Source organism: Biomphalaria glabrata, chromosome 1 (assembly GCF_947242115.1).
Source record: "Biomphalaria glabrata chromosome 1, xgBioGlab47.1, whole genome shotgun sequence".
In the NCBI taxonomy this organism is placed as follows: domain Eukaryota; kingdom Metazoa; phylum Mollusca; class Gastropoda; family Planorbidae; genus Biomphalaria; species Biomphalaria glabrata.
In genome coordinates this window covers 47436209-47461130 of record NC_074711.1, presented here as the reverse complement: position 1 = coordinate 47461130, position 24922 = coordinate 47436209, and the positions used below count along the sequence as shown (strand labels likewise).

Here is a 24922-nt window from a genome sequence, read left to right as displayed (position 1 = left end):
ATACATTGCAAATAAAACCGATTTGTTTCTTGAAAAGATAAGATACCCCACATATTTAGATTTTGGCTTTGAGGATCGCCGCCGAAAAAAAATTATTCGATAAATAATATTTAATAAAATTGAAGTATAAGTTATGAGTTATAGTCCCAAATTTATTTTAGTAGAAAAATATCCCATTGAGTAAAGGTTGGGAAAAGGCGACTATAAATTTATTTTCTCGGTTTAGAACTCATCTCAATCATGACTCTTATACTGAAAATTTTCGTTTCAATTCTAGCTTTTCCAATGCAAAGTCTTTCTTAAAATAATTATGATAAATTCATGTGAAATTACATAAACTCTGGAAATGGGAGGGGCGGTAGAATGAAAACGATTAATCCTCGCTCCTTTAATAATTTCTGCTAAAGATTGCATTTGGCATTAAAGAATAGGGGTGGGGCGACTCAACTAATTTTGTTCACAAACTATGATTCTCCATAAAAATAGGACCGCCCCCCCCACTCAGAGGGCTAGAGTGGGGAGGGCAGTACATGCAATCGCCCTCCCCCCAACCCCACCGAATCGGCAAGATACCAGAAAGGGATTGACATAATATAAAATGTATATATTAATTGACTTAATTTTGTTCACAAACTATGATTTCTCCATAAAAGTAGGACCGCCCCCCCCCTCAAAGGGTTTAGGTGGGAAGGGCAGTAGAGGTACGGGGGGGGGGAGTTGGCCGAGTGGGGGGGGGGCGATCACCCTTACCGCTTCCCCCCCCCCTGGATCCGCCAGTGAATCTAGCTAGATCTAGGTCTAGTTTGTATGACAACGGCAACGGTGATCTTAATTTTTATTTGCGAGGGGAAAGTCTTGTCAAGTCATTTGTACACAACTTTAGCTAGCTCACTACCTAAAGTAATCTAGGTCAAGAATTATTTTTTTTTGTGTTGCCAATTTATCTAATTTTGTAAGAAGAATAAATCTTTTTCAGTTTCTCTTTATTATTGTAACATGTTATTAATTTTGAGTGCATGGATACGGTTAATAATTATTATTTTAAAAAATGTTAGTGTACGCTAAATGAATATATGGAGATGCTGTGGATGAGGGGTAAAGTAGTTGGAACCTGAAGTCCCGTGTTCGAATCCTGATGAAGACTCTTCGGACAACTTCGGAGGCCGATTTTGAGTTTGTGTTTCCACACAAACTGTCTTTGTAACTTTGTTTGTTCTACTTTGCTGTGTATATACCAGGTTATACATGGCTTTAAATTTAAGGGAGGCAACTCAATGAGGTTAACTGTTAAAGATCTTGTGTTTTTAACACAACATAGACGTTCCTCCAATCAGGGCCGCCGCTACCTATTGTTCAATGTGTGCATTGTGCGATGGATTCACAAGGGTTTTTCCATAAGCGCCGACTCTGCCTGGCCTTGAATTTTCGCGGGTTGTTTGCAATATTTGTTTCGAATTGAATAGCCCGTCCTGTAAGTAGATCTAGTAATTAGAAAGTCAATTTTAAAACATTGTCACTTTTATTTGAAATGGCTGTTAGTTGAAAGTAGAATATTTTTGGCCGATTATAGAGTGTAGATGTAGATCTACAATAAGTTCATTTGTGTTCCAGTTTAAAATAAATTTTAATTATCTTCGTTCGTTTCTCAAACTTTGGGTCCTCCCCGAGGTGGGGGGGGGCGCAACCTCCTGACAAAAGGGGGTGTTACAGGGTGTGTGTGTGTTTCCTATGCGGCAGTAAGAAGAGGTTAAGCGATTGATTTGTGGTTATGCATTGAGGATGATGAATTTAGCGTAATGTCAATCTTGAGACATGAAAGTGTAAAGACGTTTTGTGGTGAGCTAGAATTTCGTTTAGATATCAGTAGGCTATATTTCATTAATACTGTGACGATCACACTTGCCGGGGATTATATTATCAAACTTGATAACTCAATGAAGTGAAGAAACATCTTTGTATTTTCTTCAAAACTTCTTTAGTAATACTTCTTCAACTTTCACATAAAATTAACTTCTCAATTTAACAACAACTTGACTTGATAATTCATAAATAAAACTTAAAGATACATGAAACTTCACTTAGTATAACTTCAACTTCAAGTAATATAACTTCAGATAATATTACTTCAACTAATAAAATTTTAATTAAGTGGACCCGCTAATATCACAAAACTTAACTAAACCTTTACTAAGAGAGGACTTAAGCGATAACTAAGCGAGGACCCCGTCTAACTGACTTCCCATTAATTTATACCTTTCTTAATCGTACATTCCAGAATCATGGAAACTTCTCCCCTAATTATTTTAGTAACTTTGACCTTCTAGAAGCTGACGTGTGCTATTTTTTTTCCCTTAACCTCTTTCTTTGATTGGATACCTAAAATTAATTTGTTTACGCTGGACACTTGCACTGGTTTGACATCGCTTCTAGAAACTGGTCGAAATAGGTCACAGACTCGACTCGTGACAAATACTACATCACAATCTCAAGTTAAATATGTGAATCTTGTAATAACAGTTAGGCTTTATTGAGTTTATGTTCACATAAGAAGTTTCTTCAAGTTATTTAAAATTTATTTAGTAAAAATATAAAACGCCTTTAATGGTTCAATTGTACTAGTTGTTTGTAAGCGATAAATCAACGACCAACAACCAAGAGGGGGCGGCGAAAAAAAAAAGTTTTATTTTCAGTGTAACTTATCTGAATATTAGTAAAATTACATGTTTAAAAATCAAAATATATTAAGTAGTAGATGTCGTTTTATCTTCTAATAAGACCTTGTTAAATGTAGACCGCTATTTGCGAGGTGCGTATGCAACAATATGGGTGAAAAAGTTTTAAAGAAAACATTTTAAAACGTCTCCGCTAGTGTGATTCTTCTGGATTTTTTGTCTCAAAATAGTTGAATTTCTTCTGTCTATTGCACTTTATTATAGTGACGACTTTTGTGTGGAAAAAAAAAGTCTGCGACAGAGACGTCTTACTTATCAGGAAAAATATTTTTAAAAAGATCACGCCCATTACAGAAGTACATGCGCAATATGTAGGCCTACCTAGAATGTCCCTCGCATAATACTTTTGTCCAGGGCTGCCTCTTTATTATAAGATTTAATATGGCCCTCGACTTTTTTTTATTAGGATGAACAGTGCGTTCTGAAAGAAAACATCAATATTAGCCTTTTTTACTCACTTGGATCCTTGAGTCAAATAACCTACTCACTGAAGCACAGGCTGGCTTTAGAAAAGGTAGATCAACAGAAGATCAAATCGCCTTCATCACACAAGAAATAAAAGATGCTTTCTAGAAAAGAAACCAACAACAATTGTGTGGGTTGACTTAGAAAAAGCATTTGACAAAGTCTTACTCAAGCTAATCCAACATCACATATCCCACAGAATGTACAACTGGATAAAGGAATATCTAAATAATAGAAAAGCCTTAGTTTGCATGCAACGAAAAGGAAGCCACACAGTGGGTATAAAAAATGGCGACCCCCAAGAAGGAGTCCTATCCCCAACACTTTTCCTAATATTCAAAAACGATCTAAATCAAAACCTACTGTGACCTAAAGAGGATTCATGAACCATGTTGGTCAGTTCACATTAGCGGGTATAGCTAAAGGTAGGTAACAGTCCCCGTGCGACTTTATGGTTAATAACGAGCTCCCATGAGACTTATAGACTTATTATAAATTCATGTGAAATTACATAAACTCTGTCTGGAAATGGGAGGGGCGGTAGAGTTACAACGATTAATCCTCGCTCCTTTAATAATTTCTGCTAAAGATTGCATTTGGCATTTAAGAATAAAAAAAAAGTAGGGCGACTCGATATAAGAATTTAATTTATAGTATGTATAAATTATATTAGTGACAGATTTTTTAAATTTTGTAATTTCATAACTATTATACTAAAAGAAAAAGTATTGGTTTGTCCGATGGGGGAAATGCGATTGCATGTAGGCCTATCGCCCCTCCCACCTGGTACAACCCTTTTTCATTTAAATTTACTAATGATAAAATTTGAGATTAGAATGTGGTACGACATAATATACAATGGGTTCACATATCAATACGTAGTTTATATTATAAAGATATTCAACTAATTTTGTTCATAAACTATGATTCTCCACAAAAATAGGACCACCCCTCCCCACTAAGAGGGCTAGAGTGGGGAGGGCAGTACATGCAATCACCCTTACCCCCCCCCCCCCAACAAATCGGCCAAGATACCAGAACGGGAGCGACATAATATAAAATTTATATATTAATTCAACTAATTTTGTTCACAAGCTATGATTTCTCCATAATAGTAGGACCGCCCCCCCACTCAAAGGGTTAAGGTGGGAAGGGCAGTAGAGGTATTCGTCCCTCCCCCCCCCCCAATCGGCAAACAGGGAACGAAATAATATAAAGATCGGTTAAAATATCAATAAGAAGTTTTAATCATATAGATATTTAATTTATTCTGTTAGCAAGCTGTGATCTCTATAAATAAATTTGACCGCCCCCCACTCGTAAGTGTAGGGGGGGGGGTTGATACCATCGCCCCCTCCCGACCCCACCAAATCGGTCAACATACTAGAGGGGGGGCGAAATAATAAAAAAATAGGTTGAAATAAAAATAATTAGTATATCTTATTAACATAAGTAATAAATTCGTATACAAATTGTGTGAATTCTATACTAAAATTCGTCCGAGTCAGCCGAGTGGGGGTGGGGCGATCGCCCCTACCCCTCCCCCCCCGGATCCGCCTGTGGCTTCAGGTCAACACATGACCACTTTTGACCATTCTTGGGTTACAGGCTTCAGGCTGACACAGTCAACTGATGGTCACAGGCCTCAGGTCGAAACACGACCACTTTTGGCCCCTACCCCCCCCCCTGGATCCGCCTGTGGCTTCAGGTCAACACATGACCACTTTTGACCATTCTTGGGTTACAAGCTTCAGGCTGACAAAGCCACTTTTAGCCAAAAAAAAACAACAACAACAAAAGGGTCATGATGTACTATAAGCTTCAGGGAAACCTATGAGCCTAAAAGCTTCATAGAATCCCACCTATAGACATCCGTTCGGTAAAGCCTATCTGATGATTCAATACAGGTTGAATCCCTCAGAGACAAGGCTATAAAAATGTCACATTTGGGAGTACCCCAGGATGCAGAACATCAGGGTTAAACATACTGCCTGGAAATCATTTGAGGCTATATCTACTAATAAATACATTATATTAAATACTACAATGACTAAAGATATACTTAGCCCAAAGATCTCCAGAGCTAGGCACACTTCTCCCGAGTACCCCAAGACACACGACCACTAACATACAATTTACAACTAAAAATGACTTTTCTTTAATCTTGATCAAGTACTTGCAGGTCTATTCCAATTTGTGTCTGTATCGCGATTTTTTTCTCCATTTCAAAGAATTATTTTATTTTCGCGTAACATGGTTTTCCAGCTTTTAAGCCATGAATTCTAAACAAAGAATAAGACTTGATGCAGAAGATGGCAGAAGTTGTGATCTTTTCGAGAATCTCTAGTCTGGTAAAACAGAAACAAACTCACAGTCGCAACAATATCGTAGCTTAACGTTGCCAGAACCACTGCCCATGTTCCGTCATGCTTTTCAAATGTTTCCTCTAAGTCTGTAACATGAATAGGGTGTGGCTAAGAAATGGAAAAGTAAATAGATGCACGTAGACGTAGGAAAGGTCGAAATTCATTTATGTGAAATGTAATGATAAGGAGAAATATCAATTTGAAGAATATTATTGCAAACTGTTTCGTGATTTAACATTAAGTTTTGGCAATGCATATCAGATACTTATAGGAGATTTCCATTTTATAACAATTACTTATGCTTATGAACGATAATAGCTTTGCTGTTGTAAAGGAGGGGGGTCGCCTCAGAGTGGGGAATTGTAACAAGGGGTCGCCGAGCTAAAAAGGTTGAGAACCGTTGTTGTAGATTATTTTGAATCAAATTGGTTACATTTGTTTAAAGCTCTGAAGGCAACGCACTTTTACACTTTCTTCAGAGATACATGGTATAGTAGTACTACATCGTTCAATGCTCAGAGGGACATAGTTGTGTTGGTACATATCTTACTCAATTGCTCAGTACACTTGCTTCCCCTGCTTACTCTTCTCAAGTACTACATCAACATTTAAATCCAACAATAGATTTGATGAGTGATGGAGGTTATCTACGAAAATTGAGAAGTATGAGGCCAACAGAGCTCACATTCAGTCATCGCTTGCTGGAAGGGAATTTGTAGTTTGTCTGCAGGGAACAGTGTTGATATCAAGGCTCAAGATTTAATTTCAGAATAGGGGACGAGTAAAGAGATTATCCAAAGAGAATCTTGGACAGTTTTCTCTCAAAGCAAAATCTGGCACTCCGTGGTCATCGCAAACAATTTAAAGAAGTATTAGTCAAAATCAAAGCAATTTCTTGGATTTAGTGAAACTATTATCCAAGTAAGATTCACTTCTGAAATAACATGTGATTCGAACTAAGCCGAGTTTCACACCAAATGCGTTTAATGTCCCCAAAAACACAAAGCGAGTTTATTATGATTTTGTACGATTACGAAAGCATGATGAAAAAAATCTTGATGGTATTCCTAACAATATTGACAAAAAACGAATTTCATACGGATAGAAACGGTTGTAGCAGTTTCTTCAGAAGCCTTCAACTTATGAAACAAGGATCCGTCGAGCTCTTGAGTTTTATAAAAACATATTCGCTAAATGAATCAGTTTCGAATATCACCATCTTGATTCGCATATTTCTGACGATTTTGGTAAGTGTGGCTACATGCAAGCGAAATAGTTCTAAGCTTTAGTTAATCCAGAATTATGACACACTCATTAGGTAATTTTGTCTATTGAGCAAATGCTGGTATAAAAAAGATTTTGATAAAATTATTGATAAATTGCTAGTAAGAAAGCATTAAAATTTATCTGTAGTATCTTTTTGTAATATTGTTGTTTTTTTTCCGAATTAGCAATACTTGAACATTGAATACACATTTCTTTTGGAGAAAAAAAAGAACGTTTTACTGTTTCATTCTTTTTTTTTGGGGGGGGGGATCATGAAAGCCTGCCGCACCGGGCATCAAATACTCTAGCTACGCCACTGGTATGTGATAAAAATTATACTTGAAAAAATGCGATCTTACAACAAGCTTGCTAAAAAAATTAACGGGCCCTCACTTAACTATAGGCAACATTTTTACTTTTATCGTGTAGGCCTTGTTTTACACATGTCCGTCATGTTCGCCCCACTGTCGCAGCTAGTTAGCTTTGTGATAAAACTGTACACAATCTAATAGCGCCGCTTTCTTCAATAGGTGATGACGTCATTTGTGCTATTTTATTTTGTGCAGTATTTTCTTACCTTGTCGCTTCGTTGTAATTTTTCATATGACGTCAGTTTTTTTCTTCTTGTATGCTTGGTGCATTCACGCCATATTGCTTTACAGAAGCAAGCTGTATCTTTTGAGTTCCTGAATTTTCCATGTGCTGTACGTTACTAGACAGCCTTAGCGTTTGCCTTGGTTATTTTCTTGAAGGACTATTTGACCACTGTTTAGGGTGAGTTTTATTTCACATTGTAAAGTTATTTTAATATGGATTCGGTCGTATTTGTATTTTGTAGTTAGAGTAGAAGACAAGAAGAATCTGTTATTTGTCTTTCTATAGGGTTTCAAGGTTCTGGATTCCAGAGTTCAGATTTTCAGTGTACAGTCTTGGTGTTACATTGTGATGTTGTGAGTTTTTTTGGTGCTACTCTGAACTTTGGTTATCTTCATCGTAGGTGAACATTCGTCTTGGCTAGAAGATACTTGTGTTACCATTAACATTTTTAAATGAACTGAACTGAACCTATCAAGAAATCTTTGTCTTGAAATGAAATATTGTTGAGGTCAATACAATTGGAAATCATACTTTAAGGTGGCTATTTCCTTTGAAATAATATCTAAGTATTTAATTGAACTGTATTATTCTATATGTAGGCCACTTGTTTTCATTTTTCATTCCCATTAGTCATATGTCATTTAAATTCATTGAATACATCTCATTGGATTAAATTTATAGTTTATTTGTAAATCATGATACACATCGAATCGTTTATTAATTTATGTGCAACTGGGTGTGTATGGTGTGTTTGTTAGGCTGAACCTTAAATTGGGGCTAATATATTTATTAAGTAATAAGAAATTATAAATTAATTATAACACACGCACATTGCAATCCAAATTACATTTTTAATACCTAAACAATTTAATAATTATTAATTAAATAATCAAAGTCCTGACACCCACCCATATTTGCTTAACTTCTTAATAGCGTTCCAGATGTTTAATTAACATACCTATTCCATCATGCCGTTATGGTCAACACTCTTTATGGCCTTCCTCTATACCTATATCTATCCATTCAGAAGGATACTCTAGTTAACACCTATTATAGTTGAGTGCTAGACAGAATGGTGGCTCCAGTAGTACTACAACTTTATCGGACAGGGAACCATTACTTATTAAAAGAGAAATGGTTCATTGACCAGTCATTGTTTTTTACATTCATACATTGGTGAGAGTTTTTTTTTTTATTGTTATCTTTATATTTTTTACATATTGTTATAAACCTGGTGGTGGCACAGATGGGGGTAGTGGTGTGAGTGTAGTCAGACGACGCAAATCGCCCCAGGCCAGCGCTAGACGAGCGGTCAACCGTGACGAGTTACGACGGTCAGCCGAGTCGTGTGTCAACAGGATGGTTCGGGAAGGATCGCCGTCGTGAACAGAGCTCAAGGAGCGTCACGAGAGTTGTAGTCATCTGACCACCTAGAAACGTCGAGCGGCGTTCTGTCCGGTTCGAGAAGGCCAGTAGGGACTCTATATAAGAGCGGAGGTGTCGCAGTCAAGTCGGTTCACGGCAGGGGTTCAGAGCCCGGTTCACTACAGTCCGGTCGACTACAGCACAGTTCAGCGGTGTGGTTCTGTACGGAGCATTACGACGGTTCAGTGCGGAGTACTGTCAAGTACAGTTGAGACGGCTGGCGTCTTGATCTTGGTCTGCGATCGAGTCCGACACAACGAGCCTAGTGTGTGAAGTCAGTCCTGAACTGTTGAAACCCAGTGCAAGCCCGGAACGAGACGTTGAGACCAGTGCAAGAGTTGATACGGCGGAACGGTGTTATCGGAGAGATATTTGTACAGTGTACGTGTTGCCAATTGAACAGTATTGGCTGTTATTTATCGACATTAAACTATTACGTTACTTTGGAGCCCTGAGTTGTCAAGTTCTTTAGGTTGGTGGTGTATGGTGCAGTTTGCAGAGAGCCTGGATAGTGAGATTCGTAACAATATTGTATTCAGACTCTATTATATATATATATATATATATATATATATATATATATATATATATATATATATATATATATATATATATATATATATATATATATATATATATATATATATATATATATATATATATATATATATATATATATATATATATATATATATATATATATATATATATTAGGTATATAGGCTACATGTTTTTCACCTATATTAGCATGCATATTGGACATTTTCACTATAAAGTAAATAATGAACAAATAATTTAAAAAAATAACAAAGAAACTCGAATTTTTTTTTCTTGTGGAAATAATAGCCACAAAAAGTTTTAATGTAAACAAATTAAACACGCGACGAGAATATATAATATTAACAATATGTTACTATCCAGTGAACAACAGTCTTTGAACAATTTGTCGGTGAACGAACTGTCAGTGAACGATTTCTTCTTATCTTATATAATACAGACGTTACTTCAAAAAAGAAGATGATTACGTCCTACGCGTCATGCATTTAGTCATGCATATTAACCAATGACTTAAATTCTGCCAAGTCACTGGTTTTCCTGGCTAGCTCAGGCAACCCATTCCATGCTCTAATTTGTCGTGAACCAAGTTCAACCAACTGTCGGTGAACAAGTTATCGGCGAACGATATGTCGGGTGAACGAATAGACGTGTGAACGAATTGTCTGGTGAACGAAAAGTCGTGAACGATTTGTCAGTGAACGAATTGTCGTGGAACCGCTAGATCTAAGCTACATCTGACAAAGCTATTTTCATATTTCAGTTGGCAGCACTTCAACTGCCAAAATTAGATCTAGATCTAGTTTTCATAAAAATCTGGCTTTTGTTTTGGTCAGGCTTGGACAACAAGAAATGTAAAAAAAAACTTCATGACTCCGACCTTCATGATTACCCTAGATCTATTTTAATACAAAATGTCAGCGTTATTCAAGAATTTAGGGTCTCTCTACAGATATGTTCTCTGTCGGGATGGGTGCAATGTACTAAATAAAATAAAATCGAGATCCTATGCCAAAAAAATAGGTAATCCCACCGAAGACGAAGATCTAGACGATTTAAATACATGTGATTGTCAATAACTCAAGAGTCAATTGTGACGTATATAGTTAATATAGATCTAGATCTAGAATCTAGTAATAGTTCATTAATTAAATCTATTAGTTTTAAGTTTACTATTACTAGATCTAGATTAAGCCTGATTAAGGTTAACTATTAGATTAGTTCCAGATCTAAATCATCTATTATCTATCTAGAATCTAATCTACACTACACTACTCTAGATTCTAGATTAGATTATATCATCATTTATTTTATAGATCTAGAATCTAGCTAGAGGTAACTTACATCTATCGAACACCTTCGTTTTAAGGTACTTATCGAACACCCCATTGTATTTTTTAAAATTCTCCTTTATTTCGATGATTATGACGAAACTAGTCCATTCCTATTGTGCATCGTCCATTTCTTTATATATATATATATCTATATTATAAAGTAGAATGTGTGGTGTATGTATGTATGTATGTATGTATGTTACTTATAGACATCAAAACCGCTTGACCAATCTTGATAAAACTAGGCAGGAATGTTCCTTGGGTACCAACTTAGACCGTAGTGTATGTATTGTAGCCCTAAAACAAACTTAAGACCCTAAAAAAAAATATAGTTGTCCGACTCTATTACAGCTATAGTATTTTATGGATCTAGGCCATGTCTACAATGTTGACATGAGAAAAGATAGAAAGGATTTAGACCTAGATCTAATTTTAAGAAATACACTTTGCGCATATAAATTTTTACTTTGACACATGAAAAGACAAAAGAAGATCCATTGATTTCATTATATAATAAAATTAACCTTCAATTTTGTGTTTCAAAAGCATTTTTTACATTAATTAGTTCCTTATATCTGTGATTACAGATTTCCTGACGAACATTCTTTCATTAGACAATTCCGTAATGAATCGCGTACTAAATATTAATTCGTTTAATTGTTTACTTTATAATCCCATCCCTAGATCTAAAACTCTAATTCAACTCTAAGATGATAAAACTTCTCTTCGCACAGATAGTTTTATACTTTAACACATAAACATATTAATTGAAGTCCATTCATTTCATATTTTGATCAAATAAACATTCAAATTTGGTTTTTAAAGCTACATTCATTTACGAAAGCTGCGAAGCCGAGTTGAGATAGGCCTAGATCTATATTCATTCATGAATCGCGTATTAAAAATTATTTCGTTTAATTGTTCACTTTATAATCCCATTCATTTAACAAAGCTATCGCTCTTTTCGTTTGTAATAGATATGAATTTATCGGTTTCGGGTAATCCCATTTTCGCAAACCTAATTTTATTTTCGTAGCGAAAGAGAAAAAACTTGAAAGGATCATTAGTTAAGTTTAACATACATCTAAATCCAATCCACTAGATTAGTAAACACAAACTTAGACCCGAAGGCCGCGGGTAAAGTCTGGCGAACATCCTTTCATTAGACATTACCAAATGGTTACACATTAACAGTGATTAACACATCTCTCTACTTCCTAGGGCTAGGTCTAAAACTCTTATTGAACTCTAAGATAATAAAACTTCTTTTCGCAAAGATAGTTTTATGCTTTAACACATAAACATACTAATTATTGTCCACTCATTTCATATTTTAATCAAATTAACATTCAAATTTGTTTTTCTAAAGCATTTTTAATACATTCGTTCGCTGTTCGCTAAATAAAGCTGCGTAGCCGTGTTGAGATAGGCCTATATTCATTCATGAAAAAAGGTCACGCATGGGCAACACAGAATGAACTCTATAAAAGGCAACTAGATTAGTGTAGATTTAGATCTATGTCTACCTCAAGATCTACTTAATATTTAACACATGAACACAAAATTAAGTCTATTCATCTCAATTTTTTATCAAATATATGTAGGCCTACAAGCAAATGTTTTAATTTGGAAAAATGGATTTAAGCCTATTAGCTATTCTGATTTGATAGCTTCATTCACACTATTTTTACATCGACACATTCGCTTTACTTATTACATTATTATTTCGTTTAACTGTTTACAAAACACTCTCAGTAACTATATCGACAGTAATGCGCAAATAAAGACCCGCGGGTCGCGGGTAACATATGTCTAGTATTATATATATAGTTAAGCTATATTTAGTTTCATTTTCACCTGAGGATCATTTTTTTACTTATATTCAAAGTGCATTGGTAATATTGGTATAAAATTGTTTTTGACCTCTTGGGAAGAGTGAAGTGAGTCTCGGGTATTTTTTAATGCCAATGATGCTTCAGCTCAACAAAACCTATATAATACGCTTCTATTTAGGCTGAGAAATATTTGCAACTATTTTTTTTAAAGTGTCCTTTGCTACCTAAACATGAAAATTGAGGTTTAAAAATGGGGTGTTCGATAATAGCTGTTTTTATATAAGCAATCTCAGCTTCGTAAGATATTGAACACCATTTTAATGTTAAAAATAAACATCAAAGGGATATAACCCAAAGAAGACAAAATATTTAAATTATATATTTTTAAATTGTTATTTTTTTAAATAATGTAATGCAAAGTACATATAAATTACTCATGTGTTACAATTTGTATCAGTTTTTTGTGTTTTACCGTAAATGTGCTATATTTTTCTAAGTAAATAGATTTACATCGATATGCACTAATTGTACCCATTTTAAAAGCTTGATTTTATGACACATATAGTTTGATGCTATTATCATCGTTGTGATATCACAGGAACAATAAATTTAGAATATAACACAGGAACAATGAATTTAGAATATATATATCCAGTTGTGTTTTTTTTTTTCAGATGCCCCATTCTATTAACTTCTGAATTATGTGTTATAAACAAATACCTATAGCGCATGTGCTTGATGTGAAGAGATATTAATAAAACAAAAGGGCTAAGGGGGAGGTATAGAATGTAGATATGGTATTTTGAAATAAAAATGACTTTGGTAGGTAAAAATAAAAAAAAAAAGGGGGAGGAGAAACAGTTAAGACATTGTATCAAGAGATCATCAATAATTGATTGACCATTAAAATGTGACGTCAGCCTCAAATACATAGTCAGTTGTGCTTCTCATCTAGACGTGTTGTGTGGCGCAGGGTCTATAAAATTATATATATATCTATATATATATACATAAAGTATGATAAAGCTCATAATGCGCTACAAAGACACTCCTTTGAAACATCACAAATACTAAAAATAATAACAATAACACATTTAACCACTCTCTTATTCTGCCTACACCCCCTTACCCGCGCTTTCTTCTTATGCAATTCCACTCTCCAACATTCACACTTTTTAGTGCAAAGTAACAACGTAAATTTCAAGACTTAATCCAAATGCAGCCACCAGACTAACACACAGCACAAAAAAAAATGGTCAGTGATAGCCCAACACACAGGTGTAAACCAGGCCACCAACACAGCCCCAAAACATTGTTCAAGTTGTAGTAAGAACAATGTTATGGGGAAAGGGGGAGGAGCCATCATTCGAGTACCTACGGTCAAGCCGCTAATTAGGTCACAAACACTAGGCGTGATAGATATATAGATATGTTGTTTGTGTGTGTGTGACAAATACTAAGCGTGCTCTAAAATATGGTGTTTTTTTTTGGTCAACCAGGTGGTTTGGGGAGGGCGGATCTATCTACATCTATAGGTAACACAGCTCGCAAGCTACCATAGCTTTTCAGCACCCCCCCTTCCCCGCCCAGATCGAAAAATATCTAGCACTGACTTTTGGGCTGTTACATACACTGAGCGTGCTAGATTGGCGGCTAGTTACGTACCGTAGGGCCGCATACCGTATGTTTTGTTTTTAGGTCAATCAAGTCGGTCCAAGTAAATTGTTGTGTCCTGCAATGACTTGGGGAGGGCGGGATTATCTATTGGCTACCAAAGCTTATTAGTCATTAGCCTCTCCCTCAAATAAATAATATCTGGATTTAATTTATTAATGGCCTTATGTCTCAAAATAGCTTAGACCTAAATAAGTACAGTGTACTACGGTAATGCGTTACTGGGCTTAGCACCGTCAGTTTCTAAGCAGAGCTGATCAGTGATAGATTCCTTCGATGTGGACCATGTGAAAATGACTAAAATCTGTCTGTCTTGACATGGCGTAAAAAGAAAATGATATAAATAAAAAAAAAAAAAGATTATAACACTTTTGAAACACCATACTTTTCACAAAATTTTAAGATTATAACACTTTTAAAACACCATACTTCTCGTGTGTTCGATAAGTTCTTAATATGTTCGATAAGATAAGATAAAGATAATGCAGAAATTTTCAATAGTAATTATGAAATTTTTAGAAAAGATAGGGCTGATAATCATGGAGGAGTTCTTTTAGCAATAAAAAACACTCTTATAGCAGAAGAAATTACCTTACCTAACTCAAAAAATATAGAATCAACATTTTGTAAAATTAATACCACCTCAACATCCCTAATAATAGGCAGCATTTACAGACCACCAAATTCTAGTTTAGAATACATGCAGGAACTATGTAATCAGATTACGACACTTAAAGAGACAAATAAAAAAAATGCAGTTTTTTGGATTATGGGTGATTTCAACCTACCTGATATAAATTGGAAAACACTAACCATAGATAAACACCAAAACCTTAAGGACATAAATGAGCTTTTCATAGAAACTTTACACAACCTAAGTTTAGATCAAATCATTAAAAAGCCAACTAGATTAAACAACACATTAGATCTCTTCTTAACCAACAGACCTGGATTAATAGTTGGTTATGATATTATCCCTGGTCTATCAGACCATGAGATCATAAAAATACACAGTCAGATAAAAGCAGTAGCCAATACAAAACCCAAAAGAAAAATCTTACTCTGGAATAAATGTAACCTAACACAACTACACCAAGCTGCATTAAACTTTCAACAAACATTCTTATTAGAAAAAGACATTAACCAACCAGTCGATGACCTCTGGAATTTCATTAAAAACCATCTTAAAAGCATTATAGAAAATCAAATACCAACTAAATACACATCAAACAAAATAAATAAATGCTGGTTTAATAATAGACTAAAGAAGCTTTGTAAACAGAAGGAAAACCTATATAGAAAATTTAAAGAAACTAATGCAGAAAGAGTTTACAAAAAGTATATAAAAATTAAACACTTAACCCAAAAAGTAAGCAGACAGCTGCAGAGTGAATACATAAACAATGTAATATCTAAAGACAACAACAAAAACCTATGGTCATACATTAAGTCTAAGAAAATGGAAACAACAGGCGTAGCGCCATTAAAAGATGAACATAACATAATACATAATGATAATGAAACTAAAGCAAACATTCTAAACAAATACTTTGCATCAGCATTCTCAGCCCCAGGAGACAAAGACATATTACTGAATTTGAACCAAGTAGACAACATAGAAGATATAGTAGTACAAGAAAATGGAATTCAAAAACTATTAGCCAACACCAAACCAAATAAAGCTTCTGGACCTGATGGTATTCCAGCTAGATTACTCAAAGAACTAAGTAATGAGCTAGCCCCAGTGTTCAAAATACTCTTTCAGGCTTCACTTAACCAGGGCAGAGTACCAAAGGACTGGAAAGAAGCTAATGTCACCCCCCTATTTAAAAAAGGAGAAAAATCTGGCCCAGGAAGCTACAGACCAGTATCACTTACCAGCATCACATGTAAAATCCTAGAACACATAATATGTAGCAACATCATAAACCACTTAGACAAACATAATGTCCTCACACCATACCAACATGGCTTTAGGAAATATAGATCATGTGAAACACAACTAATAGGACTAATTGATGATTTTTCAAAAGGTTTAGATAATAGTGAACAAATAGATGCTATCTTACTAGATTTTTCTAAGGCTTTTGACAAAGTTCACCACCATAGTTTGCTTAAAAAATTAAAATATCTCGGCATTAATGGTCCACTGCATCAGTGGATTAAAGACTTTCTGATAGGGAGAGAACAAACTGTAATAATAAATGGCTCTAAATCAACACCGATAACAGTAAACTCAGGTGTACCTCAAGGAACAGTCTTGGGTCCACTACTATTTTTCCACTACTATTTTTAATTTACATAAATGATTTACCAAATTGCATTACTTCAGGAACAAAAGTCAGATTATTTGCAGACGATTGCATAATATATAGAACAATAAAAACAACACAAGACACAGATATTTTACAAAGAGAATTAGATGAATTACAGAAATGGGAATCAAATTGGAGCATGTCTTTCCACCCAGAAAAATGTCAGTTGTTAAGAGTAACAAAAAAACTAAAACAAATTAATTCCACTTATCTTATTCATGGCAAACCAGTAACACAGACTAAAAACGCAAAATACCTAGGTGTTATAATAAATGAAAAACTGTCATGGAATCCACATATTGATGAAACTACAAAAAAATCAAACAAAGCATTAGGATTTATTAAAAGAAATTTCTATAAATCAAATAAGAACATAAAACTAAAATGTTATTTAACCTTGGTTAGGCCAATAATAGAATATGCATCCTCTGTTTGGGACCCCTCAACTCAAGAAAACATTAAGAAACTAGAACAGACACAAAATAGAGCAGTGCGATTCATAACAAACGAATATTCACATTTGACTAGAGTAACACCTTTAGTAAAATCACTAAATTTAGAAAGCCTTCAGGACAGAAGGCTCAAAAGTAAAAAAGCAATAATACATAAAACACTGAACCATAATCTTCAAATACAAAAACAAAATTTAATAAAATACTCTGAAAGACACAAAGATAAAGGCACATTCCTCATCCCATATGCTAGGACAAATTTGTACAAATACTCCTTCTTCCCTAGTGTTATTAGAGCATGGAATGGTTTGCCTGAGCTAGCCAGGAAAACCAGTGACTTGGCAGAATTTAAGTCATTGGTTAATATGCATGACTAAATGCATGACGCGTAGGACGTAATCATCTTCTTTTTTGAAGTAACGTCTGTATTATATAAGATAAGATAAGAAAACAGTGTTCGATAATTTAAGCTTTTGAAATCATCGACATGACCCACTTTAACATCAAATATAAGTTTAACTTTGAGTAGTAATAGAATAAAACGTCTACTTTTTAAGAAAAATGGATGAGGAGTTCATAGATACAATCAGTTTTTTTCTAGGTCTAATTTTTAGGGAGATACACAAATTTAAACATAAAAAATGTCGGCGAATGAGCTTAACTTGTTCGATAAACGTAAGTTACTCTAGATTATCTAGATCTAATAATGATAATCTAATAAAATATTTATAATAATAACTTGACTTGAAAAGACCTAGTGTCCTAGGACTTAGAATCTAGTCTACTGACTACTGTAACTGTTTTTAGATTTAGAGTTACTTTATCTAGATAGATCTAGATGAATCTGATAGTTAACCATACCAGGTTAATCTAGTCTCTAGAATCTAGTAATAGTAATAATAGATTTAATCGATGAACTACGGTCACATGGATTCAAATCACTATTGACAATTGAATCTTTTTAATTTGATATTATAAATATAATCATATAAATATTGATCTTATTAGATCTGTCTTATTCACAGGGGCAGACTGGGTGTCAAAATCGGCCAATATTTAATAATTATAGGCCTATGCCACAAGACCATGAAGATGGGTATCCAATGGACCTCATTCACCAATCGTAAGTTAAACAAACAAGTTTAAATAACATTTAGCCACGTGATAATATTGATAAAACAATGAAAAAAACGTATCACGTGACAGCCTTTATGGATTACGTAATTTGTATAGAAGAGATAGAGAATCACCTGGCTAAATGTTGTTTGTTTACGATTGCTGAATGAGGTCCATTGTCCTCAAGAGTCAAGAGCATTATACAAGTGTAAAGTGAAATAATGTATCGAAAATAGTTATCTATATGAATAATTTATTTAGATGAAATGATTTTGAAACTATCTGAAAGCGCGATTACTAAATCATTATGAATAAATAAAACTTAGAAAGGGGAATCTCTATTGTGAAAAAATTCCTGCTACCATAATATATATATATATTATATTATATACATAAAATAAACATATATATACATGAAGATCCGCTATCAACAAATATATTTTTTATTATTCAGTTTCTCTCCTTGCCATTTTCTCAGGCATATGGACTTCAATTTACTAATACAACTTTTCATCCTCCATTATTTAACTGCTTGGCTTCTGAACCTAGGGTCTTGGGTTCGGATCTCAATGAAGACTGGGATTTTGAATTTCTGGAATTTTAGGGCGCTTCTGAGTCCACCCACTTTGGTTGGGGAAAGTAAAGGTGGTTGGTTGTTGTACTGACCACTTGACACCCTGCTTGTTAACCGTTGGCCAAAGAAACATATGACCTGAACAACATCTGCCCTGTAGAACGTAAGGTATGAAAGGGAACCTTTACTCACAAGCACTGGCAGATCCAAAGGGGGGGGGGGGAGTGATCGCCACCTCCCAGAAGACAAATTTTAGTATAGAATTCACACAATTTGTATACGAATTTATTTCTTATGTTAATAATATATACTAATTATATATATTTCAACCTATTTTTAGATTATTCCCCCCCCCCCCTCCAGTATGTTGGCCGATTTGGTGGGGTCAGGAGGTGGTGTTGGCATCAATCCCGCCCCCTATAAACTTTTGAGTGGGGGGGGGGGGGGTTCAATTTATTTGTAGAAATCACAGCTTGCTAACAGAATCAATTAAATATCTATATGATTAAAACTTGTTATTGATGTTTTAACCGATCTTTATATTATGTCGTTCCCCTGTTGGCCGATTGGGGGGCGAGAAAACCTCCACTGTCGTTCCCACCTAAACCCTTTGAGTGGGGGGGGGGGGTGCGGTCCTACTTTTATGGGGAAATCAAAGTTTGTGAACAAAATTAGTTGAGTTAAAATAAAAATGTTATGTCGCTCCCGTTCTGGTATCTTGGCCGATTCGGTGGGCTGGGGGGCAATTGCCTCTACTACACTCCCCACTCTAGCCCTATGAGGGGGGGGAAGCGGTCGTATTTTATAGAGAAATCATAATTTCTGAACAAAAGTAAGTGAATATCTATATAATATAAGCTACGTATTGTATATTATGTCGCACCAGACTCTAATCTCAAATTTTATTTATTATTAGTAAATATAAAATGAAAAAGGGTTGTACCAGGTGGGAGGGTCGATACATGCAATCCCCCCAATGGAGAAACCAATACTTTTACTTTTTGTATTATAGCTAAGAAATTACAAAATTTAAAAAATCTGTCACGAATATAATTTGTATATGCTATAAATTAAATTCTTATATTAAGTCCCCCCACCCCTATTCTTTAATGCCAAATGCAATCATTAGCAGAAATTATAAAAAGGAGCGAGGGATTAATCTTTTGTCACTCTCCCCTTTCCAGTTTATGTAATTTCACATGAATTTATCATAATTTTTTAATGAAAGACTTTGCTTTGGAAAATTTAGAAATACGAAATTTTTCAGTATAAGCGTAACGATTGAGATGAGTTCTGAACCCAAATATTCTTTTCCTAGTCTCCTTTTTCCAACCTTTACTCAATCTGATATTTTTCTAGTTAAATAAATTTGGGACTATAGCTCACAATTTATACTTGAATCCTAAAAATGCAAAAAAAATTTAGATTAGAATCTAATTGGTACACATAATTTCTCCTCCCACTTCCGAAATTTTTAGTTTAGAACTTTGAATTTTAATTCTGTAACAAAACAAAGTTACAAGCATGCATATTGAACAAAATGTATTGTTACAAATGAGCTTTTTTTTTTAAATTATTATTTTTCGAATAATTTTTTTTTCGGCAGCAATCCTCAAAGCCTTAATCTAAATATGTGGGGTATATTCAAATCATTTTATTAGCAATGTTGTAAGGCCCTATAAATTCATATTAGAATATTTTTCAAGTAAAACATTATTCAAAAGGTCCTTTATTAATAGGATGAATAATGAGCTGTAGATGTCAGGAAATGCATTTCTGCAGTAATTAACTGCATTCTGGATCTATTAGAGAACAATTTTTATGATAAAACAGCTTAAATCAGTTATGCTGCAAATACCACTAAAGGCAGCTTTAAAAAAAAGGCAAAAATAGTAATAAAATAATCCTGGGCATGGCTAAAAAGTTTATTCCTCGAACTTACCCTTGTAAAAAATTCTAAAACTTTTGGACGGCTGAAATCAACAAACTTGTTATGGCTCGGAGAAGGGCATACAAAAAGGTCCAAAAGAACCCAAACAATCCAACACTCAGGCAGAAATACAACAGACTCAGCCTACTAGTCAAAACGTCTGTTAACAGGGAAAAACGAGAACGTTGGACCTACACCTTTGCAAGGTTAAACCTAAGGGATAGCTCTAGGGCTTGGAGTCTTCTGAGAAATCTCGAAAATGCTGGGCGTACAAAAACAGCAACCCCATTATCTTCACCGAGTGGGGTAACCATTTCATCGAAAAAGAAAATTGCCACCTTGTTGAACAAATATTTTGCTAAGATCAACAAGGCTGCCAAGAAGTCCCCAATGTCCAAAGCCATTGATAAAGCTTGCAAAGCTGATGAAAAAAAAGACCGAAAGGAACCACAGACCGAAAGTGCTGAGGGAACGATGAACTCCCCATTCTCAATAGGCGAGCTTAATGCTGCCATAAGGAAATGCCAGCTTAAAAAGGCTCCCGGGCCGGATGGTATTACCCCCGAAATGCTTAAACATGTAGGGGGGAAAGGAAGGGCCGTGCTCTTGGCATTCATAAATAGAACCTGGGCAGATGGTCATCTGCCCAGGGCCTGGAAACGTGCCACCATTATTCCTATACCAAAAAAGGGAAAAGATGCTTCCACTGCTGAGGGCTACAGGCCCATCTCACTCACATCTTGTGTGGGAAAGATGGCTGAAAAAATGGTAAATGAGCGTCTGGTTTGGTACCTTGAGAGTGCCCGTCTTATCGCTCCAGAACAGGCTGGTTTCAGGGCTGGAATGTCCGCTATAGACCAAGTCAACATCTTTGTGCAGAGCGTAGCAGATGGATTCCAAAGGACCGAAAGCACATACGCAGTCTTCATTGACTTAAAACAGGCATATGATAAAGTATGGCGGCCTGGTTTGCTTCATAAGATAAGAGCCGTGGGGGTGCGGGGACGGATATATTACTGGATTAGAGACTTCCTACAAGAGCGTACAATAAGAACAAGGATGTACGGAGAAGTCTCAGGGGAAATGACCCTCGAGCACGGCCTCCCCCAGGGCTCCGTCCTGTCATGCGCCCTTTTCACGGCCTTCATAAATGACCTACCGGCTCAGCTAAAATGCCAAAAGCTGCTATATGCTGATGATATGTCCTTTGGAAATCCGGAAGGAGCGCAACCTCTATACAAAAAGTGCTACAAGAAGACCTCCATACGCTCTGCTCATACACACAAAAATGGAGGCTAGAAATAAACACCTCCAAGACGGTCTATTCTCTGTTCACGCTCGGGACTGGCATTCTCGGGCAACCTTTCCAGCTCTCCCTCAACGGAGTGGCTCTCAGCATGGAAAAGCTACCCAAGTACCTTGGTGTAACTTTAGATCGCAAACTAAAAATGTGTGAGCACATCCAGGATGTTGTAAGAAAGGCCTCAGGGAAACTTTGCATTGTGCGGAAGCTGGCATCCACGAAGGGAGCCCGAGCAGACGTGCTCCGATCCCTGTATTTAGGAGCAGTCCGATCACAGATAGACTACAGCCTACCTGTGCAAATTTATGGCTCTAGGACTGCTCTTGAACAACTTGATAAAATACAGTCCCAAGCACTAAAATTTGTCTGTGGAACCTTTAGGACAAGTCCAGTAAATGCGGCTGAAATAATGGCTAATATATCTCCACTAACCCATAGGAGGGAAAGGTCAGTACTGACCTGCTATGAGCGGTTTCACATAACATCAAACAACGCTATGGCACCTCTGTAATAATGCAGTGGGTACCGAGTCACATAGGTGTGACTGGCAACACAATCGCAGACTCTTTGGCCCACCAGGGAGGGCAAATTCCACCCACTGATCAGGCTGTAAGCTTTCATCAAGCCCTGGCTATAATACAAAAAACAGAAATGGAAAAGTGGTTTGAGTGCTGGGACAAGTCCCAAAAAGCCCGTGGAGTCTGGGAGCGCATGAGGCGCCCTGACCGCACTTCCCCGTGGTGGAGGCTGTCCAGGCCTGAGCAAGCTATTATAGCACAGTGCAGGACAGGCCACTGTCCTGTTGGCTCATATTTCTCGCGGCTATGGCCAAATTTCGATTCACGGTGCCCTCGCTGCGGGGAAGAAGAGGAAACCGTGCCTCATATTCTGTTTGACTGCCCCAGACTTGCTGATCTCCGTCTCGACAGGTCTGGGAAACCCAAAATTCTCGACCTGTATGGCGACATTCATGCACTACGCAAGACAGCAGGGTTTCTGTCCAGGGCTTTTGCAAGAGAGGATTTGAGCCTCTCAAGCCCTCACTCTAATGGAGTTTGATGATGATGATGATGAATGTAAAGATTATATCAAAGACTTTATGAACTGGTATGTTAATCAATTATAAAGAAAACTTTGATAAAATGGATTGGTTAATTATCATTGTCTTAATCATCATTTTTACAAATGATTTTCCTTCTATAAATAATAAATATACTTTTATACATTTACTTACATGTATGTAACCCTCCATAAAATTCAAAGACTAAATAAGCCAAAATAATAAATCTTACTGTTGGGTGTAAATTACACGTTAAAATCTTATATATATGAGATTGGGCGCATCATTTTTAGCCTTGAAATAATGCTGACTTCACCCATATCAGGATAACACTTTTTTTTTATATTACCTCTATATTAATGTATGTTAAATTTTTATAGTTGATAATGGCATTTAATTTTAATTTTATTCTTATCTGTGTTACACTTTTTGTCATTAAAATAAAAAAATGAATATATTCAATATTGCTCATTTCATGATTTTTACAATTACTATTTGTTAGATAAAATGATCAGATGATGAAAATAACAGAGGATGAAATGACCGGGAACCATATATATATATTTGGGCAGCCGATTCTCTCTAGTACGGTATATAATTATGGCCGGAAAACCCCCTTTTCTTTTTTTGAATTGTAATAGGTCGCATTTTAATCATCAACCTAAAATACTTTTTTTAGCCTGTGAATTAGTGTATCTGTTGCAATAAAATTTTACGACCCGCTCTGTATTTCCTATTCTGTCTCTCTCTCTCTCTCTCTCAATCTCTCTCTCCTTTTTTTTTTTTTTTACTTTTTGTTCTCTAAATAAAAAGAAATATCAGTTTGGATTTATTAATTGTAAACCTTTTATCTTTCTCCTTTTGAATGTAGCGAAATAACAATAGATCTAGATTGATATTTTTAATGTTTTTAGGATTTTTTTTAGTCAGTGTTACTATAAGTATCATTTCTTGCTCTCTCTCTCTCTCTCTCTAAACTCTAGATATAACTTATTAATGCTAGAATAATTTTTTAAACATCCATAGGAAGTTGGTGAAAATACGGATTTATAACAACCATGTAAATACCCCGTCTTAAAAAAACAACTCTTTGCATCCCTCTTGTTGTTGTGCATCCCTTTGAGTTGAAGGGTTAGGGGTGCACCCCATAGTTTTATTAAAGTTTAATTTTTAGTTAATTTTTATGTCAAATTTTCTTATCTTTAAAAGTATCATGTACGAAAAAAAAATTAATTAATTTTTTTTTTTTTTTAAGTTAGCAAAGTTGGTGCACAGGCTGCTAAAAAAACAAGAATAGAAGTTGAGACTGATCCTGAAAAACTGTTGAAGTACTGTTGTGGTGCAAATATATATATTGAGGGAAAAGACCCTGAACTAAAACCAGATTCTGAATACCCTGCCTGGCTCTGGAATTTACGTATAGAGCGTGGTAGAACAAAACTTTCTGAATTGAATCCAGAAACACCAGCCTATTGGAAACGTTTGTCTAGAATAAATTACACGAACAATATTAGGATAAAAACTAGATTACAAAGACTCAAGGCCATTCAATATCCAGATGATAAAATTCCTTAAAAAATGATATTGTGTTAAGGAAACATTTGTTATTCTTAAAAAAAAAACAACACATGTAATAAAAATACTTTAAAAATGTAAATCTTGGTTTAATTTTGTGCAATTAAAATGTCGGTATTAACATTTTAGTTTTCACGGCTAATAATGGCTTATGATTCATTTCAAATTTTCTCGTGTGTGTGTGTGTAGGATGCAGGGCCGCCGCTACCTATTGTTCAATGTGTACATTGCACGCAGGCGGCCGAATCATTATTTCAAGATAATTTTTTTTTTAATTTTAAGTCTAATAATAATAATAAAATTACTTTAATATTTTATTTAAATTCTAATTATTCCAGTATCCTTCGA

At 35.3% G+C, this 24922-nt stretch overlaps 1 protein-coding gene across 1 annotated transcript; it reads left to right on the top strand.

Moving 5' to 3' along the window:
* The first annotated feature begins 7486 nt into the window (after positions 1–7486).
* On the top strand, positions 7487–24656 carry LOC129928082 (39S ribosomal protein L54, mitochondrial-like). Its single transcript, XM_056040469.1, has 3 exons — positions 7487–7603; positions 18042–18139; positions 24255–24656. The coding sequence occupies exons 1-3, from the start codon at positions 7527–7529 to the stop codon at positions 24572–24574; spliced, it is 495 nt and encodes a 164-aa protein (XP_055896444.1). The 5' UTR covers positions 7487–7526; the 3' UTR covers positions 24575–24656.
* The last annotated feature ends 266 nt before the right edge of the window (positions 24657–24922 follow it).